The sequence below is a fragment of the Topomyia yanbarensis genome, chromosome 2, assembly GCF_030247195.1.
Source record: "Topomyia yanbarensis strain Yona2022 chromosome 2, ASM3024719v1, whole genome shotgun sequence".
Taxonomy (NCBI): domain Eukaryota; kingdom Metazoa; phylum Arthropoda; class Insecta; order Diptera; family Culicidae; genus Topomyia; species Topomyia yanbarensis.
The window spans coordinates 105,438,066-105,458,551 of NC_080671.1; the positions used below are offsets into that span (position 1 = coordinate 105,438,066).

General features: G+C 41.0%; 1 protein-coding gene across 1 annotated transcript in view; it reads right to left on the reverse strand.

Annotated features, from left to right (window-relative positions):
- Positions 1 to 269: 269 nt before the first annotated feature.
- Positions 270 to 20,486, reverse strand: part of LOC131679094 (uncharacterized) — a 236,235-nt gene continuing 216,018 nt past the window's right edge. Inside the window, exons 8-9 of the mRNA XM_058959651.1 lie at positions 15,763 to 16,280; positions 270 to 1,097 (exon numbers count right to left, since the gene is read on the reverse strand). Coding sequence (XP_058815634.1) covers positions 850 to 1,097; positions 15,763 to 16,280 — 766 coding nt within the window. The 3' untranslated portion in view covers positions 270 to 849. The remainder of the gene's footprint in view (positions 1,098 to 15,762; positions 16,281 to 20,486) is intronic.

The window sequence follows — 20,486 nt, forward strand, 5'->3', positions numbered from 1 at the left end:
CAAATAGTCTCAAAAACCAGTTATTTTCTATTTTTAGTTCATATTAAGGCATAATAACAACAATAGCCGCAAAAAATAGTTTTGGCCAGCATTCGACCCCAGTTACTCCTCTGTGCGCTGACGTGATTGGCACATTGAAGTTTGTCGTTATGAATTAATTTGCCTAGCAAGTGTATTCTTATCAGCGATGATTTCTATGCCCTTTAAAGTAGAGTCAACCGGAAGTTTAGTTAATGATAAGAGTATTTCGGATCAATAAATAGATTAGCTTTCACTGTATATGAATAATACTATTTCTGGTATTAATTTTGTATTTGTTTCAATATTTAATTATTAATTTCGGCTGATTCTGAAACATTTTCTCTATCTAGTTTCTATACACTCTCTTTAAACTTATCAAATATCAATAGTCTCTTTTCCATTGCTAACATAGAGAACATAGAGCTGTACAATTATGTTATTTATTTACATGGATTATTGTTACTTTAATCAGCTTTTCGTTTCCCCCCACCTCGCACTATGACGAACGATTTTTCCGTTGTTTTTTTTTGTCGGCTAAAAGTGTGGTCATGTAATGAAATTATACTAAACAGAGAGCTTTGGTATACAAAATGCTGCACGATAGCAACCGAAAATTAAATTTACATTTCATTTTACAGTTTGACTTCCGTTCTGCATTGTTTCGACATTTTTTTTCATTCCTTTGCCACCTGGTTGGCTTCATTGTTTTTGCATCCACTTTGCACCTGCCACCTACGTACATAGTAGATATAATATTTTTGCTCTCGTTTAACCTAATTTAGCCGGCAGGTCCTGCCGCCGTTGTTGTGGGTCCTGCAGCGACCGGTTTCACCTGTTCACGGAAGGATCGGACCGAATAATGGTGCGCGGTTCCGTGCTGCGATGGGCGGGCAGAAATGCTGACGGAAGCAGCGGAACCAGCAGCGTCAAAAGTGGCAGCATCAGCAACAGCAATAGCACTGGAAGAGAACGCTGCAGATGGTGGCATGAACGGGCGCTGGAGGCGCCACCTTTCGTTTTACTATCCGACTCTAGTTGGCTCCGGTTGGCGTGCTGCATCGCGGCTGGCTTTTCACCTGGATGCGACATCGGAACGGAATAAAAGAGAGAGACAGAGATAGGACGTTAAGTGGAATGCTATTAGTGTTGTTGGGAGGAAAATTGATATTTTTTGTTCGATGTGTGGGGGAATATGTTGCGTCATCTAGCGGGTTTTTCGGAACAGTAAAATAAATGGTCTGTTGTAATTGGGTTACTCTCGGCTATGACCTATGAATGCATTCTACGCTACGAGTGGTCAATTGATGTTTTTTTTGTTTTAGTGGAAAGTTCGGATGATGAAGATCCCACCTGATACCCCTACAATGTCGCGAGCTGAACGATTTATCTAGCAGATAATTAAAATTTTGACGCATGACAAAATCAAAAGCAAAAACATCCTAGTTTAATTTACTCTTATAGCTCATTTTTTCAAAAATATCTTTTAGCTATCTTTGCATTTTGATAAAAGAATAAAAACACCTATTGTTTTGCTTACAACCTGGTATCACTTCTGGTAATTTATGAACATAATTTAGAAAAAAAACATGAAACTATTCAATTTAAAGCCAAATCAAAAGAAAATGGATATATTTTCTTTAAGAAATTCATTGGTTAAATGGTACCATATTCATTTAAAAAAAAATTGAATACGAGCAATTAAATCTGTTTTATTTGGTTTTAAATTGAGGAATTCTATGGTTTTCACTACAATATATTTATAAATTAGTAACAGTCAGATTACAAAGTTAAACATGCGCATGATGACCGTATAATTTGATGTTGTTACTCTGTGATTGACCAGAACAAGCGAAACTGCACAGGGAATCAATGAATGGAGCCTGGGAGTAGCTTTCCATCATCAATGCGCACGTTTCGAGAGTCTACACTTTCAAATGCCAATAACGACGCCGGTCACGTTCTTACAGTCATCGGGGAAGGAAAGGAATGTTAGTGTAGCAAATGTTTTTATGGAGACCGTGTATACCTCTTTATCACGTTTGCCACGAGAAGAAGTTGCTATCTGAGGCGCATTTTAAACGGTATAAAATAAGCACTACCGAAATACCTGAAACGATTAACTTTGTATATGGAATATACGATGCGCGGTTTTTTACGCTGATTACTAGAACACGATTGGAGGCAATAGGAACGAAAATAAACCAACTTGTTTGAGCCCTCATATATAATTCAAAAGTCATCATTCACTCAAACAAGACCATGCGTATTCTCCAAGCGCAATAAATATCCAGTGGATTAATTTCCTAGTTGGTCAACTGAACACTAAACAAACAAAGAAATTAGTTTGCGCAGTCAAAAGAAATGTCAGCTTGGTTGGCATCAACCGGCGGATACGTGTTTCCTTACAATGCCATCAAATCGAAGAACATTTAAAATTACATACGACAAAATATGTGCAATTTTGAATAAAGCAAAATGAAGACTGTTTAATTATTTGCATTACAACAAGACCGGAAAAATTTAGTTGCGTAACCGAGGTGGGTGTATTAAAAATTCAGAGTTAAGGGCAACCTTTTTTGGCGTAGGACTATGTATTTATACCTATATGAGCGTGCACTTTAAAAATTCAACAAAAATGGTATGTAAGTGATTATGTTTTAAACGCTTATAATTCATTTGACGATAAATTTTGGGAATTTTTGCACATATCGCTCAGAAATATTTCTTAGGACAGATTCCAATGGATAAATCAGAGATTTTTAATATTATTTTATTGTATGTATAACATAGTAAAAATACCACGCATTTGCACATAGATGGTTGCGATCCCAAATCTGGCACGACAGTTGCACCTTGCGTGCTACGCTACTATGAAGAACTTCATCATCGACTATTTAAGGAACCGATTTGGTCGGAAAAAGCTCAGTCGCCTGTTGAATGACGAGCAGAACCTTGCGCTGCGTGCTTCCGCAGCCATTGTAGAAGAATGTCCCATAGAAAAAGTCAATTTTCGTAGATATGACTAAATGAAATCGACCTTCCAAAACACACCATATTGATAGACTAAAACCGATTAAATATACAAATTATACATATATGTATTAGACCGCAAAATACGTCGCTATGCTGTTTACGTCAAATGTAATTTTTATTTTTTTCTAATGTGAACCTGAAACGAAACCCAAGAGCCTTCCAGTATGTTTCTCGCTAATGAAACGTCCACGCACTCTCAACGGCATCTGTAACTTATTCGTGAAACAATTCTCGAGTGTGTTTCAAAGTGAATCGACTAACTCAATTTCGGTGGTTTGTGGCCTTCAGGATGTCCCTTGTGATGTAATAAATTTTGGAAACATTCAATTTACTGACGTAGACATACTAGCTGCCGTAAGTCCTCTACATCGGTGGGGCCAGATGGGATTTCTTCTATTATACTGAAAAGGTACACAAGCGCATTATATACACCTCTACGGCGAATTTTCAACCAATCACTGTCGCAATCAGTGTTTCCCGTTTGTTTTTAGAAAAGGTGATAAGCAAAGTGTTGCGAATTATCGTGGATAACCTCGTTCTGCGCTGGAAGTTTTTTGAGTTCCAAGTAGGAAATATGCTCTTTCGTGAGACCTAAGCATACACACCGATGGAGCAACATGCATTTCTTACAGGCAGATCAACAACCACCCATCTAGCCCAATTTACTTCGAATTTCATTAAAACATTGAAAATAGAACACAGGTAGACACTGTATGCACTGATCTTAAAGCGGCTTTAGATCGTGTAGGCCACCCACCTTTTTCTGGCTAAGATCGAGTAACCGGGCACTCCAACAAATTTTACAAGGTAGCTTGAATCATGCCGTTCTCTGTCTGTGAAATTGGGAAGTAACGAATCATATAGCTTCAGCAACTTGTCGGGCGTACCTTTAGGGAGCAATCTCGCACCGTTTCTTTTTTCTTCATTCATCAATGACGTTTGCTAGGTTGCAAAGTTATATACACTGATCATCTCAAACTATTTCTCACTGTGCGGTCAATAGAGGACTATGTCGAACTTCAACGACATCTTGATGCATTCTGTAGCTGGTGTTGGCTCTTAGCGTGTTCAAATAATATCTTTCACATGTAGAAAAACTCTAATTCTCTGGAGCATCGCCGATCAATCGCTATAGACAGTGTCAACTATCAGAGCCCTTGATGTACTCCTGGACTCGCAAATGACATTCATAAACTATTACTCTCACAGGAAAATCGAAATCTTGGCTTCGTAATTAGAAGCGCTAACGAGTTTACTGATCCATATTGTTTGCGGGCACTGTATGTTTCATTTGTTAGGTCTATCCTGGAAGCTTCAGCGGCCAGTTGGGGTCCTTATACGAGCATTTGGACTAACAGAATTGAACCAGTGCAAGCAAGATTCCTCCGCCTTGGTCTTAGAACTTTGCCTTGGCATAACCCAGCAGAGCTACCACCTTACAGCAATCGCTGTAATCTGCTCGATATGGAAACTTTGGCCAGAATGCGATAATCATTCAAAGCAGTTTGACGACTACTACAGCTACTATAGAATAGTTTCCAGGTGCTGTTCGATGCGTTTCAGTATAATCAGTTCAAGAACTTTGCTGAATGAGGACAATAGACTTATTGGTCTGCAGTTGCTTGCATTAGCGGGGTCTTCGTTTGATTGCTTGATGGCAATCGAGGTCGCTGTCTGGATTCCAGTAAACAACACGACGTGTTACGCCAATTCACTGTTCGCTCGAGGTGTAGTTAATAGGAACTCGTTACCGCCCGCAGTGAAACGTTCTACGTCGGAAGCAATTTTCAAGAGTGGTTGCATCAACTTTTGGAGCCGTAATTAGTAAGTAGGTTAGATTAGTTTAAAGATTAAAGATAATTAAATCAACAGATTAGAGCTATTATACGCATTGTGAAGCCGGAGGTAGTAATTTTAAAAGATCTTACGCTACAGGGAAATAAATTACTACTGCGTGTTGTTTCTAGCTAGCCGGAAAGCAGCCAAGTTGTAGACAAGCGGAGATTTTGGCGAGGAAGAGGCAATTTTTTAAGAACACAATTTCGAATATTGTCTTGACCAGGTGATTTTTTAGATTTAAGCTTACGAATAATCCGAACTACTTACTTCGGGAAAAATCGGGATCAGCCACGAATGGGCATCTGTTAGATATCATTAGTCGATATGTGTGATTGAACTGTTCTGCTTTGGCGATTTCTGTATCGTCTGCCATCTGGTAGCTGTGCGCTTGTGCAAAGTTCTTGGCTAACATTGGCCTTTTTCTGGCGGGGAAGAGATAATTTTGTCTGCTTCACGCAAGGATGGACTATATTTGGTCAACTTTCGCAGAGCCTTGGAGATTCTCCATAGCGTGTCACGGTCGTTGTTTAGGGTGCGCAGCATTTCCTTGAATCTGCTGAAGTTAGCTAGGTCACAGTCTTCGCGAAATCTAAGGTTTAGTGACCATACGATGCCATTTTCCTGTACAACTGACGCCGACGTTTGTTTCGCAGTGCGCTACAGTCCTCGCTAGGAACAATAGTAGCGTCAATCGCAGTTACGTTATCAAATTTGTGAAAGTCGGGTCTAAAAGGTATAACTTAGAGTTAAACTCACGTTGGAAATGAGGCCAGTTCGCACGTGTATGGCATCGGAGCTTTGGTATTGTCTGGACGATTGACGTTAAAAGACTGACATCAAATAATACCGGGAGATGGTCCGATGACAGAGATCGTTTTGTCAAGTTTTGCAAGTTATTCAAAACAGCCAGGTCCTGTGTGGATGGACGCCCCCGACTCGCTGGATGTCACGTGAAGGATTCCGGAAAATGGATTACGAAGTTCTGATTAGCTGCTTCCTGGTACAGGACTGTTCTGGTCTTGTTTGCTTTCGAGCAGTTCCAGTGGCAATGGCGTGCGTTCAGGTCACCCACAATGAAAAATGGTTCTGTTCTTCTGTTACGTGTTGAGATATCTCGGCGAAATTGTGTCCTTATCGGTCGTCTCCTCCGCAGGAAAATAGGCTGCGATCACATGTAGGCTTCCATCCGCCGTACTAATCGGGATGCCTGACATTGGTTGAGTTGTTTAACTTTGTGAATTTGATGCCCCTTTGAATCGCTATCATGACATCTCCCTCTCTTTCTTCGAAGTCTAAACACCTTGGTCAGAATCACGATCGAGTCGAATTGGGGAGGAAAATGCATGTCTGTGCTGCAACCAAGTATCGGTAACAATTCCTACGTTAACTTTGTGCCGTTCCAAAAAAAAATCGAAAAATTCAAGTCTCTTTCCATGGACAGTCCATTTAGCGTCCATTTAGCGAAACGAAAGAGGCCAATATTAAACATTATCAACGTACTTGGTAGTTAACTCAAACAGAGCTAGAAGTTGTTCGTCTTTTGTTTGGCAGTTGGGAAAACGGTCGAACATTTCTCTAGTCAGGGAAAGAAATTCCAATAATGAGAACAGGTCCTTATTGGTAATTCCTTGATTTTGTAGCACCTGGGTGTATGATTTTCCTAACGGGAAAGCGGTTGAGCTGGTGTGTCAGCTGTTGGAAGAATGTTGTGGATGAGGGGGTGGAGTTGGATGCCGGCGCTCGGTGCTTATTTTTGCCAAAGCACAGATGTCGGATGTTAACCATTGCGTGTAGTCAGTTTGTGACCTAGTGCTGCTTCCAAATTAGATTAGAAAGATACCTTTTCAAAAGTACCTTCAATATCGAGGAAAACTCTTTTTGTGAAAAAACTTTTTTAATGTTGTAGACAACATTGTGTAACAGTGTGGTAGTAGATTACCCCCGCTGATATGGATGTTGCACTACATGCAGCGGGTGCTCGCCCAAGCTATCATCCCGAATGTAGTGGTCGATTATGCGTTCCACTGATTTGAGAAGGAAGGAGGTCAGACTGATCGGTCTTAAGCTCTTTGCCTCCTAATTAATGACGCAGCCACCTTTGAGAATGAATTTTACAGTTATTTTCCGCCATGCTAATTGAAGAGTTCATATCTTCTTTGTAGTAGAACTGGAATAGTTCCATCTTTTCCTGGAGCTTTATACGGAGCAAAACCTAGCCCATTTGATCGATTCGGATGTCACCATTGTACGAGCAAAACCGCAAGAATCAGAACTACCTAGAAATAATTCAGGAACAGTCGTCAGTGATGGCTCCGTACATCCTGTAAAGTGTCTGTCAAGAAGACAGTTGAGTACTACATCTTCGTCAGACGAGTATTCACCATTAGAAGTCTAATCGAACGGACGTGAAATTCTTTCGATTTCGAAAGTAACTTATTTAATATACTAGTCTCGTTGAGACTTGAGACATTTGTGCAGTGATTTTTCCAACCACTTCGCTCAGAGGATCGAAGGGCATTTCTGTATGCTTTGCGAGCCAACCAAAATGCCTCCGACCCGTCACTGCGTCTGCGATTCCAAGCTCTTCTACTTAACTTTTTGAGTCGAATAGGGTCGGCGTTCCTCTAGAAACACGTATAACTCGAAGCAGGCAAGCCTCTTGGTATGCTGCTACTATGATTGCGTTTGTTTTATCCTCGACCTCACCCAAGTCACTTGGAGATTCAATCGTCGGAAGATGCCGTTGAAACCTAGTCGTCGAACCCTCAGTTCGTAGATTTGGGATTACGATATGTGATGATATCTAGCGAGACGATTAAGTGTTCAAAGATGATGTACTTATGATCAGATAACGACAGTTCGAGCTCGTTTGGTACGAGCCAGCATTCCAAGTCATGCCGAAAACTTTAAGAGCAGAGGGTTATATCTAACACCTCTTATCTGCCAGCTCGTTCAAATGTTGGGTGATTTCCTACATTGAGTTTGTGCAGATTTGTACTACTTAAGTTTTCCATTAATTCAGTGCCTCTCAAATTGATATCTGAGCTGCCCATTGGGTATTTGCATCACTGCCGATTATGTGGGGAGACCCATTTCTGCCATAAAATGATACAATCCTTTTGAAATCATCAGGAGGTGATAGTTCGTTATGCGGCAAATACACTGAAACCTCCATTTACGAACCAAACCGGGGGTTCGTAAATTGAATTAGTTCGTAAAAAAGAGTTCGTTATTTGAGATTTAGTTCGTAAAAAAAAGTTTGCTTCACATTCTTATTAATATTCGTTGGTTGAGCAATATTCCCAATAACCCTGACAATATGGGTATTTTTGGAACGGGCATGACAAGTAGATACTGAAAATGGACAATTGGAACCTTTTCGAAATCCAAGATGGCGACTTCCGGTTGAGGAATATTCTCGATAATCCTAACAATATGGGTATTTTTGGAACGGGATTGACAAGTAGATGCTGAAAATGGACAATTAGAACCGTTTTGAAATCCAAGATGGCGACATCCGGTTGAGCAATATTCTCGATAACCCTAACAATAAGGGTATTTTTGGAACTGACTTGACAAGTAGATACTGAAAATGGACAATTGGAACACTTTCGAAATCCAAGATGGCGACTTCCGGTTGAGCAATATTCTCGATAACCCTAACAATATGGGTATTTTTGGAATGGACTTGCCAACTAGATGCTGAAAATGGACAATTGGAAACTTTTCCAAGTTCAATATGACGATTGCCAGTTGAGCATTATTCTTGATAACGAACAATATGGGTTCTATTTCCGTCATGCACTCGTCAACCCTATCCGGAAAACACCCATATTGTTGAGGTTATAGAGAATTGGATTCCAAAATAGTTCAATACATCGATTTCCGTCATGCACTCGTCAACCCCATTCCGAAAATACCCATATTGTTGTGGTTATAGAGAATTTATCTAAACCGGAAGTCGCCATCTTGGATTTTAAAATGGCTCAAGACATCGATTTCCGTCATGAACTTGTCAACCCCATTCCTAAAATACCCATATTGTTGAGGTTATAGAGAATTTATCTAAACCGGAAGTCGCCATCTTGGATTCCAAAATGGCTCAAGACATAGATTTCCGTCATGCACTCGTCAACCCCATTCCGAAAATACCCAACTTGTATTAGTTGCAATTAACTAAGAATACATAAGTGTATAACTTCATGCTGTAATATACGAACTCAAACTTTCCAGAAAGAGTTTGTTATTTCGAATTTAGTTCGTAAAAAAAGAGTTCGTTATTTCGAATTTAGTTCGTAAAAAAAGTTACGTAAATCGAATTTACGTAAAAAAAGAGTTCGTAAATGGAGGTTTCAGTGTATGCCGAACAATAGACATATTTCTATCTTATACTGTCAACAGTCATATTGACCTTAACAGCAAAAATATTGCGAGGTCTGAAGTCCGATATAAGACATGCGTCAGTAGCACTATTCGCTAGTATTCATGCACGAGGCATTTTTCGTGGATTTGTCATGCCATTTTTGTAGCAAGCTACGAAGACGGAGTTAAGTGCTATTCAAACAAACTTCCAGATTCGCGTAACACAGCCAGGGTAACACTCCGTGCGCAACTGGCATTTATTTAGTCCTGCCTTCTATTCAGTCATTGGCACGGAGAAACAACTTGACTTGAGGACTCCTGTTTTAAGTCACCTCTTACGACATGAGAGCAGGAACTCAGTGGATCACACAGCATCTAGGCTGGTTTTGTCCGGAGAAAGATAATAGACTGGTATCAATCTCCCAGTGGACCCCAGCCACGTATTAAAGTACCTTATCCAGTGCGGTAAAGAGCTTTAGGCTTTCTCACAGGCGCTTTGAACTACATGTGAGTTTAGCTTACCTACTGTTACCTACTGTTTGTTTTTGTGCTGTTATTTTTCCCACCCTTCCAATTCTACGTCCTCCCTCCTCCTTCTCCTTTTCTTCCGATCAGAGAAATTATGAGAAGACACGGCAACACCCGACTACTTACGGGGAACGTGCTATTTGAGCCAATATATTCTGAGACCCCTGTAGGGTGTAGGTTTTACGCGCAGTATCTGAGAAATGTCCCATTTTGCAAGTTTTTTCAAGCAATAATGTTTTACGAAGTAATCTTTTGGAGTCGCCGACAAGATTAGACCTTACTAAGGACATTCTAAATAAGAATTCTGCTCAGACAATATTATTTTCTTGGTTTTGTAGTAACTCAGAAAAATGGCTGCCGGTTTTAATTATAATTTCCCTACGTCCCGGGCCCCGTGGTGGTGGAGGAACGCTATGTGGGAAGCTGAGCTGCAAGCAACCGGGCGGGTCATAGGTGGTGGATAATGCTTAGTCGCGATAGCAACTAGTTGTGATTCGCGACCCGAACCGGTAGCGGGGGCTGAATGCGTGTGTGGTAGGACGAGGTAGTGGGCCCTACACGTTCTAGGCCTAAATACCATATGCCCTAAAGCAGCCCTGACAAGGCGAGCCATCGCCGCCTTTAAATAAGAACTTAGCCCAAATCTTTCTCCTCCCGTGATCCTTCAGCGTTACTGCAAGGTTGGCGCAGGTCTAGCTAGCCGCCCATAAAAATAGCACGCTCAGAAAGTTCAACAAGAAATTTCAAATGGACAAAATTGGCACAGACGTACGCAACGGAAAGGGAAAAGAGACTGAAAACTTGGGACATGGAACTGCAGGTCTCTTAACTTTATCGGGAGCACTCGCATACTTACCGATATAGTTAAAGACGGCAAGTTCAACATTGTGGCGCTGCAGGAGGTGTGTTGGAAGGAGTCCACGGTGCGGGTCTTTCGCAGGAACCACACCATCTACCAGAGCTGCGGCAATACACACGAACTGGGAACAGCTTTTATGGTGGTGGGGGAGATGCAAAAGCGTGTGATCGGATGGTGGCCAGTCAGCGACAGAATGTGCAGGTTGAGAATCAAGGGCCGGTTCTTCAACATCAGCATAATTAACGTGCATAGTCCCCACCTCGGAAGTAGCGATGACGACAAGGACGAATTCTACGCGCAGCTGGAGCGTGAATACGATCGCTGCCCAAGACATGATGTCAAGATCGTCATCGATGACCTTAATGCTCAGGTTGGCTAGGAGGTGGAATACAGACCGGTAATTGGAAGGTTCAGCACCCCCAGCAGACGAACGAGAACGGCCTAAGACAAATCGATTTCGCCACCTCCAAGAACATTGCCATAAGGTCTACCTCCTTCCAGCACCGCCTCCTGCACCGATACACCTGGAGATCACCGCAACAAACAGAGACGCAAATTGATCATGTGTTGATTGATGTACGGCACTTCTCGGATATTATCGACGTAAGGACCTATCGGGGCGCTAACATCGACTCGGACCACTATCTGGTGATCGTTAAACTGCGTCCAAAACAATCCGTAGTGAACAGTGTAAGATACCGGCGCCCGTCGCGGTATACCCTGGACCGACTGAGAAAAACCAACGTCGCGACAACGTACGCGCAGCATGTTGAAGCAGCGCTGCCACCGGAGGAGGAGCTCATTGATGCTCCCTTTGAGGACGGCTGGACCAGGACTAAAGCAGCCATAAGCAGCACTGCGGAGAGCGTCCTGGGATACGTACAGAGGAGTCGACGGAACGATTGGTTCGATGGCGAGTGCCTAGAGATATTGGACGAGAAGAATGCAGCACGCACAGCGATGTTGCTTCAAGCCACTCGTCCGAACGTGGAGTCATTTCGACGGAAGCGAAAACAGCAGACTCGTCTTTTTCAGGACAAAAAGCGCCGCCTGGAAGAGTCTGAGAGAGATGAGATGGAGCTGCTGTATCGCACTTAGGAAACGCGGGCGTTCTTCAAGAAGCTAAATGGCTCTCGCGACGGTTTTGTGCAGCGGACCGAAAGGTGTAGAGACAAGGAAGGTGGTATCTTGACGGACGAACGTGAGGTGGTCGAAAGGTGGAGGCAGCACTACAATGAACATCTGAATGGTGCGCAGGTGGACAATCGAGCGTTCGAGGAGGACGATTATGTCAGTGTCGCAGCTGACGGGGATGTACCGGCGCCCACTATGAATGAGGTTAACGAGGCTATTCAACAGCCCAAGAACAACAAGGTAGCTGGTAGGGATGGTCTAGGAACGGAATTCTTCAAGGTGGGTCCGGAGAAACTGCCGGAAAGCATGCACCGAATAATCGAAAGAATCTGGGATAAGGAACAGCTGCCGGAGGAGTGGAAGGAAGGGGTCATCACCCCGATATACAAGAAAGGCGACAAATTGGACTGTGAAAACTACAGAGCGATCACGGTGACAAATGCCGCTTACAAAGTGTTATCCCAGATTCTGTTCTGGTGCCTGTCACCGCTGGTAAATGGATTTGTCGGGAGTTATCAGGCTGGTTTCATCAACGGCAGATCAACAAACGACCAAATCTTTACTATAAGGCAAATCCTTCAAAAATGCCGTGAATACCAGGTCCCGACACATCACCTGTTCATCGACTTTAAAGGACATGGTGGACCGTGTGGAGCTGTGGAAAATGATGGACGAGAACGGCTTGCCTGGGAAGCTGACAATACTGATTAAGGCTACGATGGATGGTGTAAGGTGTTGTGTCAAAATTTCGGGCGGCCTCTCGGGTCAGTTTGAAACACGCAGGGGACTAAGACAAGGCGATGGGTTGTCCTGCCTGCTGTTCAATATAGCGCTGGAAGGTGTAATGCGAAGAGCGGGGCTCAACATGCGGGTCACGATTTTCACGAGGTCCGGACAGTTCGTGTGCTTCGCTGACGACGTGGACATAATCGGTAGAAACAAGGAGACGGTAGCAGATCTGTATACCCGACTGAAGCGCGAAGCAGCATGAGTAGGACTGAAGATAAATGTGTCTAAGACGAAGTACATGCTGGCTGGTGGAACCGATCGCGATAGGGAACGCTTGGGCAGTAGTATTACGATCGACGGCGACGAGTTCGAGGTGGTTGACGAGTTCATTTATCTAGGCTCATTGGTGACTGCGGACAATAACACCAGCCGGGAGATCAGAAGGCGTATTATCTCTGGAAGCCGTGCTTACTATGGGCTCCACAAAACTTTGAGATCCAGGAAGCTTCACCACCGCACGAAATGCGCCAAGTTCAACACACTGATTAGACCGGTGGTTCCCTACGGGCACGAAACGTGGACAATGCGCGAGGAGGATCTGCAAGCACTCGAAGTCTTGTTGTTGTTGTTGTTGTTGTTGTTATTTATTTATGACACTTTACACCGAAGAGCGGTGCATTCGTGTCGAAGGTCAGTTTTTGCTTCTAATTTAATGTACAATTCAGTTCACAAATAATGTTAATTTCTATACTTTACAATTGTTTGTATAAATTCGCTTCCTTAAGGAAGTTTAGCAATTTCTTCTCGCTGTCTGCGTCGTTGCCTAAAGCAGCTCCCAGACTCGTCGAATTTATGTCATGCATCCTTCTAGCATCGTCGTATTTTCTACACCGAAGAATCACGTGACGGACGTCGACTATCACTCCACAGCAGTCGCACATAGGAGGAGGCGTTTTATTGAGCAAAAAATCGTGTGTTAATCGTGTATGGCCGATCCTCAGATGGTAAAAAAAACGTTACAGAGTTATTGAACTTTTTGCGTAAAAAACTTATTTATCTTGAAATACCTCTAACTCAAAAAATATACCACATATTTTAAATCTTTTAATTCCATTGGAAAGGTGAGAAAATTTTCTATTGAATGGTGTTCTCGTATCTTTCAGTTAATTAGTTTTAATTACCTTTTACTTGTAAAGTAGCTCAAAGTTGGTGTTTTTTATTATGTTTTTGTTAATTTTCTCAAAATAATGAATTATGATTATAGCAATATCTATTATCCAAAAAATGGGTTTGAGGACGATTTATAACTTGTTCTTCAACATGATATTTCTATCTCTTCTCGTTTCCTTGTAATTTCACTTCTAATTTTTTCTCCTGTATTCGACCTACAAGTGCTTAAAAGACTTTAATCTAAAAAATATACTTATCGTTATTACCAGGGTTTCATTGGAAAGTTGAGAAAATTTCCTTTCTATGTATGTACAGATATCTTTTAGTTAAGTGTACTAAATGACTTTTTACTAGTAAAATAACTCAAAATTAGCGTTTTTGGGGAGTTTTGTAATTATTCTAATTATTAATCAACTAAATTTATCATCACTATTGTTCATTTGGTACCCCTTAATATCCTCTACAACTTGTTATTTGACACTTTATCCCTAGCGCTTTTCATTTCGCTGCAATTTAATAGTTAACGCAGCATGACCTCGTCACAAATGTAGTGGGTTCGAAATCGTTGTTTTTGCATATGAAACGAGGTGATAAAAATGATTTTGCTTCGAAACTAAAAGAGATAATTGAATGGAGCCAAAGAAAGAATTGTAGAACTTGCTGAGATGCATTTATTTCATGATAATAATGGTCCTGTTTCTTATTTACTACTTTAAGAAAATAACGAAAATGCTAATAATAACACTAACCTTAAACTAAATAACTTCTTAAAGAATACTAAGTTCATTTAACTGGAATGTATTTATACCTTTTTCTATGCAAAATTTTCCTGGCTTTCGAATAAAAATATGAAAAGGTACAATCAGTGCCATACTTTTCAATAAGAGCTAGTATAAGTGAATATGAGATAAAAATATCCAAGTTCAATAACCCAAACACATGATAACAAGAAAAGATAAGTGTATCATGTCAAGGAACAAATTATGCAACTCTTCAAGACTAAAAATTTGAATTATTTGAATGATGATGTCAACTATTAAGATTTTCGCGAAATGAACGAAAAATCGATCAAAATTGTTAAATTTTAAATAAATTACAGTGAAAAGGTTACTTAACCTCATTAGCTGAAACAATTGAGGACATTTTTCAATGGAAATTTTTCTCACCTATCCAATGGATCCAAAGGATTTGAAATAAAAAATATATTTTTTACTTAGAGCTATTTTAAGACAACTAAGTTTTTAACACAAAAAATTTAATAATTTGGTAACGGTTGAGATTTGAAGGTATGTGTAGAACGATTTTTTTCTCCAAATATGATAGTTAATCATCCCTCGAGAGGTTCTTAATCATGAACCAAACACCCTGTATAATACTTGCGTCTTGCTGACCATACAAACACTGCGCAATTGTAGCAAAGTAGGTTCCAGAAATAGAGATCGCAGATCGAAAATTTTGTTTAGGTTGTATCCTACTGGGTTAAATCACTTGCCACTATTATTTCTTATATTTTATATATTTAATTAAATTTAAAACATTTTTGAAAAATTTCGCTTCGCAAAATTGTTTAATTTAATTGAAAAAGATATGAACTCGTTCAGCTGCCTTCAATTTAGCGATAGTCCTAATCAATCAAAGGGAACTGAAACCGACAAGTCAAAAGCCAATTTCCTTAAGCCATCAATATATGGTGAGAATGTGAAAGACAAATTAGATTGAACAAACTTTCCAATCGCTTCCGAGAATCTATCAGGTCACCTGTTTCTCGTATCCGTTACGGTTAACTGAAGAAATGCTTCCAAACGAAATTAGTCAGCAGCATTATTTCATTATGTGAAATGGAATTGGATGACAAAATTGAATTGTCGCGCTCAGAAATAGAATTAGTTTCATTCGAGAAACACGTTGTCATCCCACTTTGCTGTATGTATGAGATATGTTCACGTTTCGGCTGAATTTAAACATGTCCTACCTCCTGAAGAATTTGTAACTGCTATCTGATGTATCCCGAAACAGTTTCGTTGGTAATTGCAATGTTCAGCGCACTGCTAGTATCCCTTACACATATTGTTAGTATAGGTACTCACCTTGTAGCACGTGTACGGTGATGCTGGCGGACCGCGTGTTGGACGGTGCGCACGTGTAGTTTCCGGCGTGCTTCGAGTGAACCTCCTTGATTGTCAGTACGCTGGTGACGGGCGATAGTATGTGCGAGTACGGTAGAAAAGCGCTGTGGTTCAGCCACTGCTGATGCTGGTGGTTTGCACCGGTCTGGTTAGTCAGATCCGCAGCTAGTGCCTCTGCTGTGTCTGACGAGGGATCCAGCAGCGTTGGAGGTCCCATCACGTCAAGTGCATTCATGCCAAAGCTAGCATCGTCCTCGTCAAGAGCGTTTCCCTGGGGATGGTGGCGATGCAAGTGCAGATGATGATGATGATGCAGCAGCAGCTGCTGCTGGTGGTGCTGGTGGCTGCTGTGATGATGCAGAGACTGTCCGCTAGATTCGGTTGCTTCGGCCGATGATGCCGTTCCGGCAGCAGGCTGGAATGGCGTTACGGAAAATCCATTCTGCTGGTCAAAGTTTACCATACTTTGCTCGTGGTACCTAGCCGGGCGGGATGAAACAACCAGCGATAAAACCAGGCAAGTTCTGAAGTGTTATAGAGTCGGTTAAAAGTTTGGCGCTATGCTAACGAGATTGCATTAAAACTATATACAGATGCTAAAAGCAATCCACGTGAATGTGATAAACATCAAGTGTGAAGTTTCATCGCGAGAAAGAGATTACGGATTAAGATGACAGTAAAATGCAGTGACCGGGCTAACGGCTCTAATGTCGAGGGATTTGTAAGCTGCCTGGTTGCGGTTTTGTTCGACTACATAGTAAACCTGACAACAGTAGTTAAATATTAGGTTGAAAGAAAGAGCTCTACGGTGAAAGTGCTGCTTCTGATACTGGGAAACACCACGAGGCGATGTTTATCTGAATAGCACGTTTACTTTACGGAAAAATCAGCAGAATTTCAACTAAAACGGTAGCCTTTTTTGATTTCGACTAGTTGATATTTGGGCGAATATGTTTAGTTGAACCAATAATCCGTCGCTGTTATTTTATGCTTTCAACTGCAGCCTGGACACGATCGTCTAGGCACAAACGTCTAAGCTTGAGATGCTAGTCTCAGCATGTAACGCTAGTCTTAGCTTTTAACGTTTGCTTGAACATGGACGCAATCGCGACAGCCGTAACACAATTGTTTCAGCCAGTACACCAACAACTGGAATTTGTTGATTTAACATCTAACCTCTCCAAAAAATAGTTCAACAGATTCGAAATTTTTTGACACATATGAATAGCACAGGTTTGTAGATGTGTTTAAATACTGTTTCGCTGAGTCGTTAGCAATGCTGGAAAATGGGTTGTGCATTGCATACATGCAGTACATTTGGAGGGTAAAAAGATGGAGGGGTAATGTCAGAGACATAACCGGAGCGAAGTAGAATACACTTTAGGCTGTTAATGCATATGCTTCTGATAGGTTGTATTAAAACCAGTTATTTCGTTATTTCTAATGGAAATACCGAAATATCGGTACACGTACATCGAAATCTATAATATTCGAACATATTTATCCTCATATGGTAACACTGAAAAGAGCATTCAATGAAAGTAAAAAAATTCATTTGGTAGTCTAGTCTCAACCACTAAAGGCATCAGTCACAATACCAGTGTGCTCTTTGCTGCTACCTAACCAGCGCAAGCAGTTACTTTTTTCTTGTGTGCTTTGTCTGAAGAACAAAGGGAACCGTTACTATTATTCTATCAAGATGACTGAGTTTCGACAACAAAATTTGATTCTTCGGGCTAACACGGTGGCCATTGACTTCCGGTTTTTCCGCATAAGACCGAGTATTGGTGATGTGGAACATTTACTGAAGGATAAAATGCAGCTTCGGTTTTCAGACGTCAGTTTCATCCAGTTGGAGCACGTCAGACACGCGGTGCTGATAACGTTCAACAAATTCGCACAGGCAAAAAGATTAATTTCACAAAACAACTTGAAACACGTTCTGGATTGTGACACCGCAAAAATTAAGATCCCTGTGTATATGGATAACGGAAACGTGGAAGTTAAATTACATGATTTGGCACCACGTACTTGCAAAGTGGACATTAAGGTTGGACAGAGAAAGGGTAAAATTCGCAAACGAAAAAAGCAGTTTTTTTCCACACCGTATGTCAGATCTTCATAAAAATCAATCAGCAGTACTGTAACAACATTCTACATACGCTGATTGATTTTTATGAAGATCTGACATACGGTGTGGAAAAAAACTGCTTTTTTCTGCTTAAAAGATTCATGTCGTATTTCGGAGAAGTGGAATCCATTTCGGAGGATACGTAGAGGAACTACTTTCCAGGTATTTCAAATGGCGTTTTTGTGGTGAGAATGCGGGTAGACCAATCCATTCCCTCCTACCTTACCCTGCAGTACACAACAGAAGGGGGTGATACCATTATACAGCGAACTCTATGTACATATCAAGGACAAACTAACACGTGCCAGTTCTGTGAACAAACGGCACATTACGGACAACCCTGCCCAGAAACCGCTAAGAAAAGCTCATCTACAGAAAGAAATACCAACACTCAGTCTCCAATATCATTCCCTGAGCCACAAACGGTTGCCAAAATTGTGACTGCTGTTCAAGCAATAAATACAACTGCGAAAGCCGCGTCAAGTACCTATATGAGAAATGCAAAAAGGATATTGAAAACTGGTTATAACACCTTAATGAAAATTAAGGTGTCTATCTCAAAATATATGTTAACAAACTAACGTTTTGAAACTTCTCTAGAGACACCAAAACACAAAAACGTAACTGGACGCCAGAAAACACTTATGACCGTCTTTTTGCCACTTATGTCTTCGGCCTGAGGGCCGATTCCCATTCGATTCAGTTCGTCAAGATCGCAAAATGTCTCTGTGTGTGTATGTATCTGTGTGTGTCAAATAATGTCACTCAATTTTCTCTGAGATGGCTGAACCGATTTGCACAAACTCAGTCTCAAATAAACGGTATAACGCTCCCATAAGACGATATTGAATTTTTAGGTGATCGAACTTCCGGTTCCGGAGTTACGGGTTGAAGAGTGTGCAAATTCCCATGCAAACTGGTAACCCTATGATGTTCGAATAATATAATACATATTCAAATACGTTCACCATTACTTGGATTCGCGGGTCTAGATCACTACTGACCAATTGAGGTAGTGTTGACCACATTGGTCACCTATGGCGGATCTTGAGGCCCCCTGGGAACTCGCCAAGTTACCGAGCTAATGTCACACCTATTTCCCAGCAAACTCTTAACCGATGTTTACAAACTTGATTTCAAATGAAAGATATAATACTCCCATTGACTGCTACTGAATTTCATTCAGTTCTGACTTTTGGTTCCGGGGTTAAAGGTTGGTAATTGCGGTCACATAGGAATTTCTCATATAAACCGGTACAATTGTAATACCTCATAGGTTTGAAATAAACATCAATTTACTTCGATTCGTAGGCCTAAATCACTGATGGCGAATCAAAAACTTTTGGAATGTATTGTCCACTATCGATAATTCCGGAAGTAACGGGGTTCCAGGCAAATTCCAGATCTAAAGCCACTTCGGTGATGACAACCAAATTTCACTAACCTAGTCTCAAATGAATGGTATAATATGAAGTTCGGTTTTGAACCCTCCATCTACCCCTCCACCTCCTACCTCTTAATCCCCAGTACTCTATCACTGACCACCCTCTCAGACCAACCTCCCAAATACATTCCCTTCGTCCACCCCGTATACTACAATAAGTTAAGTCCCTCTCCCACTAATTATATCCCTTCCCTTCTCCACCATGAAGTTAACATGAAGACAACATTGAACTCACGCTGATTAAGCTATATAAATATTATATTTTTATTTGTTTCAAGTGTGTCAGTATCGACATGTTGCTTATCAGGTTCGTGACAGTCGTGCCATTGAATAATATTTTGTATAAATAAGAAAGTCACAATTGCACCACTAGGTGGATTAAAACAGGTTTTTTCGATTTGGGACCACTGTGCGCCATGGTGAATTTATCTGTACACGTACCTGACGCCACGTATAATTTAAAGAGCAAGAGAGCGCGGCTCTCTCGCAAAAGATCGGCGCCTTGCGGCAGTCATAGAATGAATTACCTACTACCGAAGAATGCGAGCTGACATGAAACGCAGCACAGCTGCTACGCTTACTACGTCAGAACACAAACTAACGAATTTTTCTTGTGTTCCCTTTTTACATGTGTCCCAGTTCCTTCGCTGAAAAAGGGGCAGTCCTAGCAACGCTCGCTGTTTGATCGAATTGTACCGACCAATCATGGATCAGATAACGCTAGTTTACAAATTTTAGGGTGATTGCATGAAGTTAAGAAAAAAGATGTTTTCTAAGTCAATTTTGGGTCGCTGAACACGAAAATCATATAATTTTCTTTTTCAAAGAACCGTTTTTGAGATTTTTTGAAAAACGTGTTTTTGAGCACTTTTTGCAGTTATTGGTCAATATCTCAGGAACAAATCTTCCAATTAACACAATCGACTCACCATTCGAAAGTTATTGATGTACCCATTCCAAAAATGTATAACATGTTTGGATTCAATATCAATAATTTAGGGTTAAGAGCAACCAAAGTCAAAAAAAGTAATGCTTGGTAAAATTACTCATTTTTAGTTGATTTTTCATAAAAAAAAATTCGGCAAAAAAATCTTTTGAAACCTTATGTGA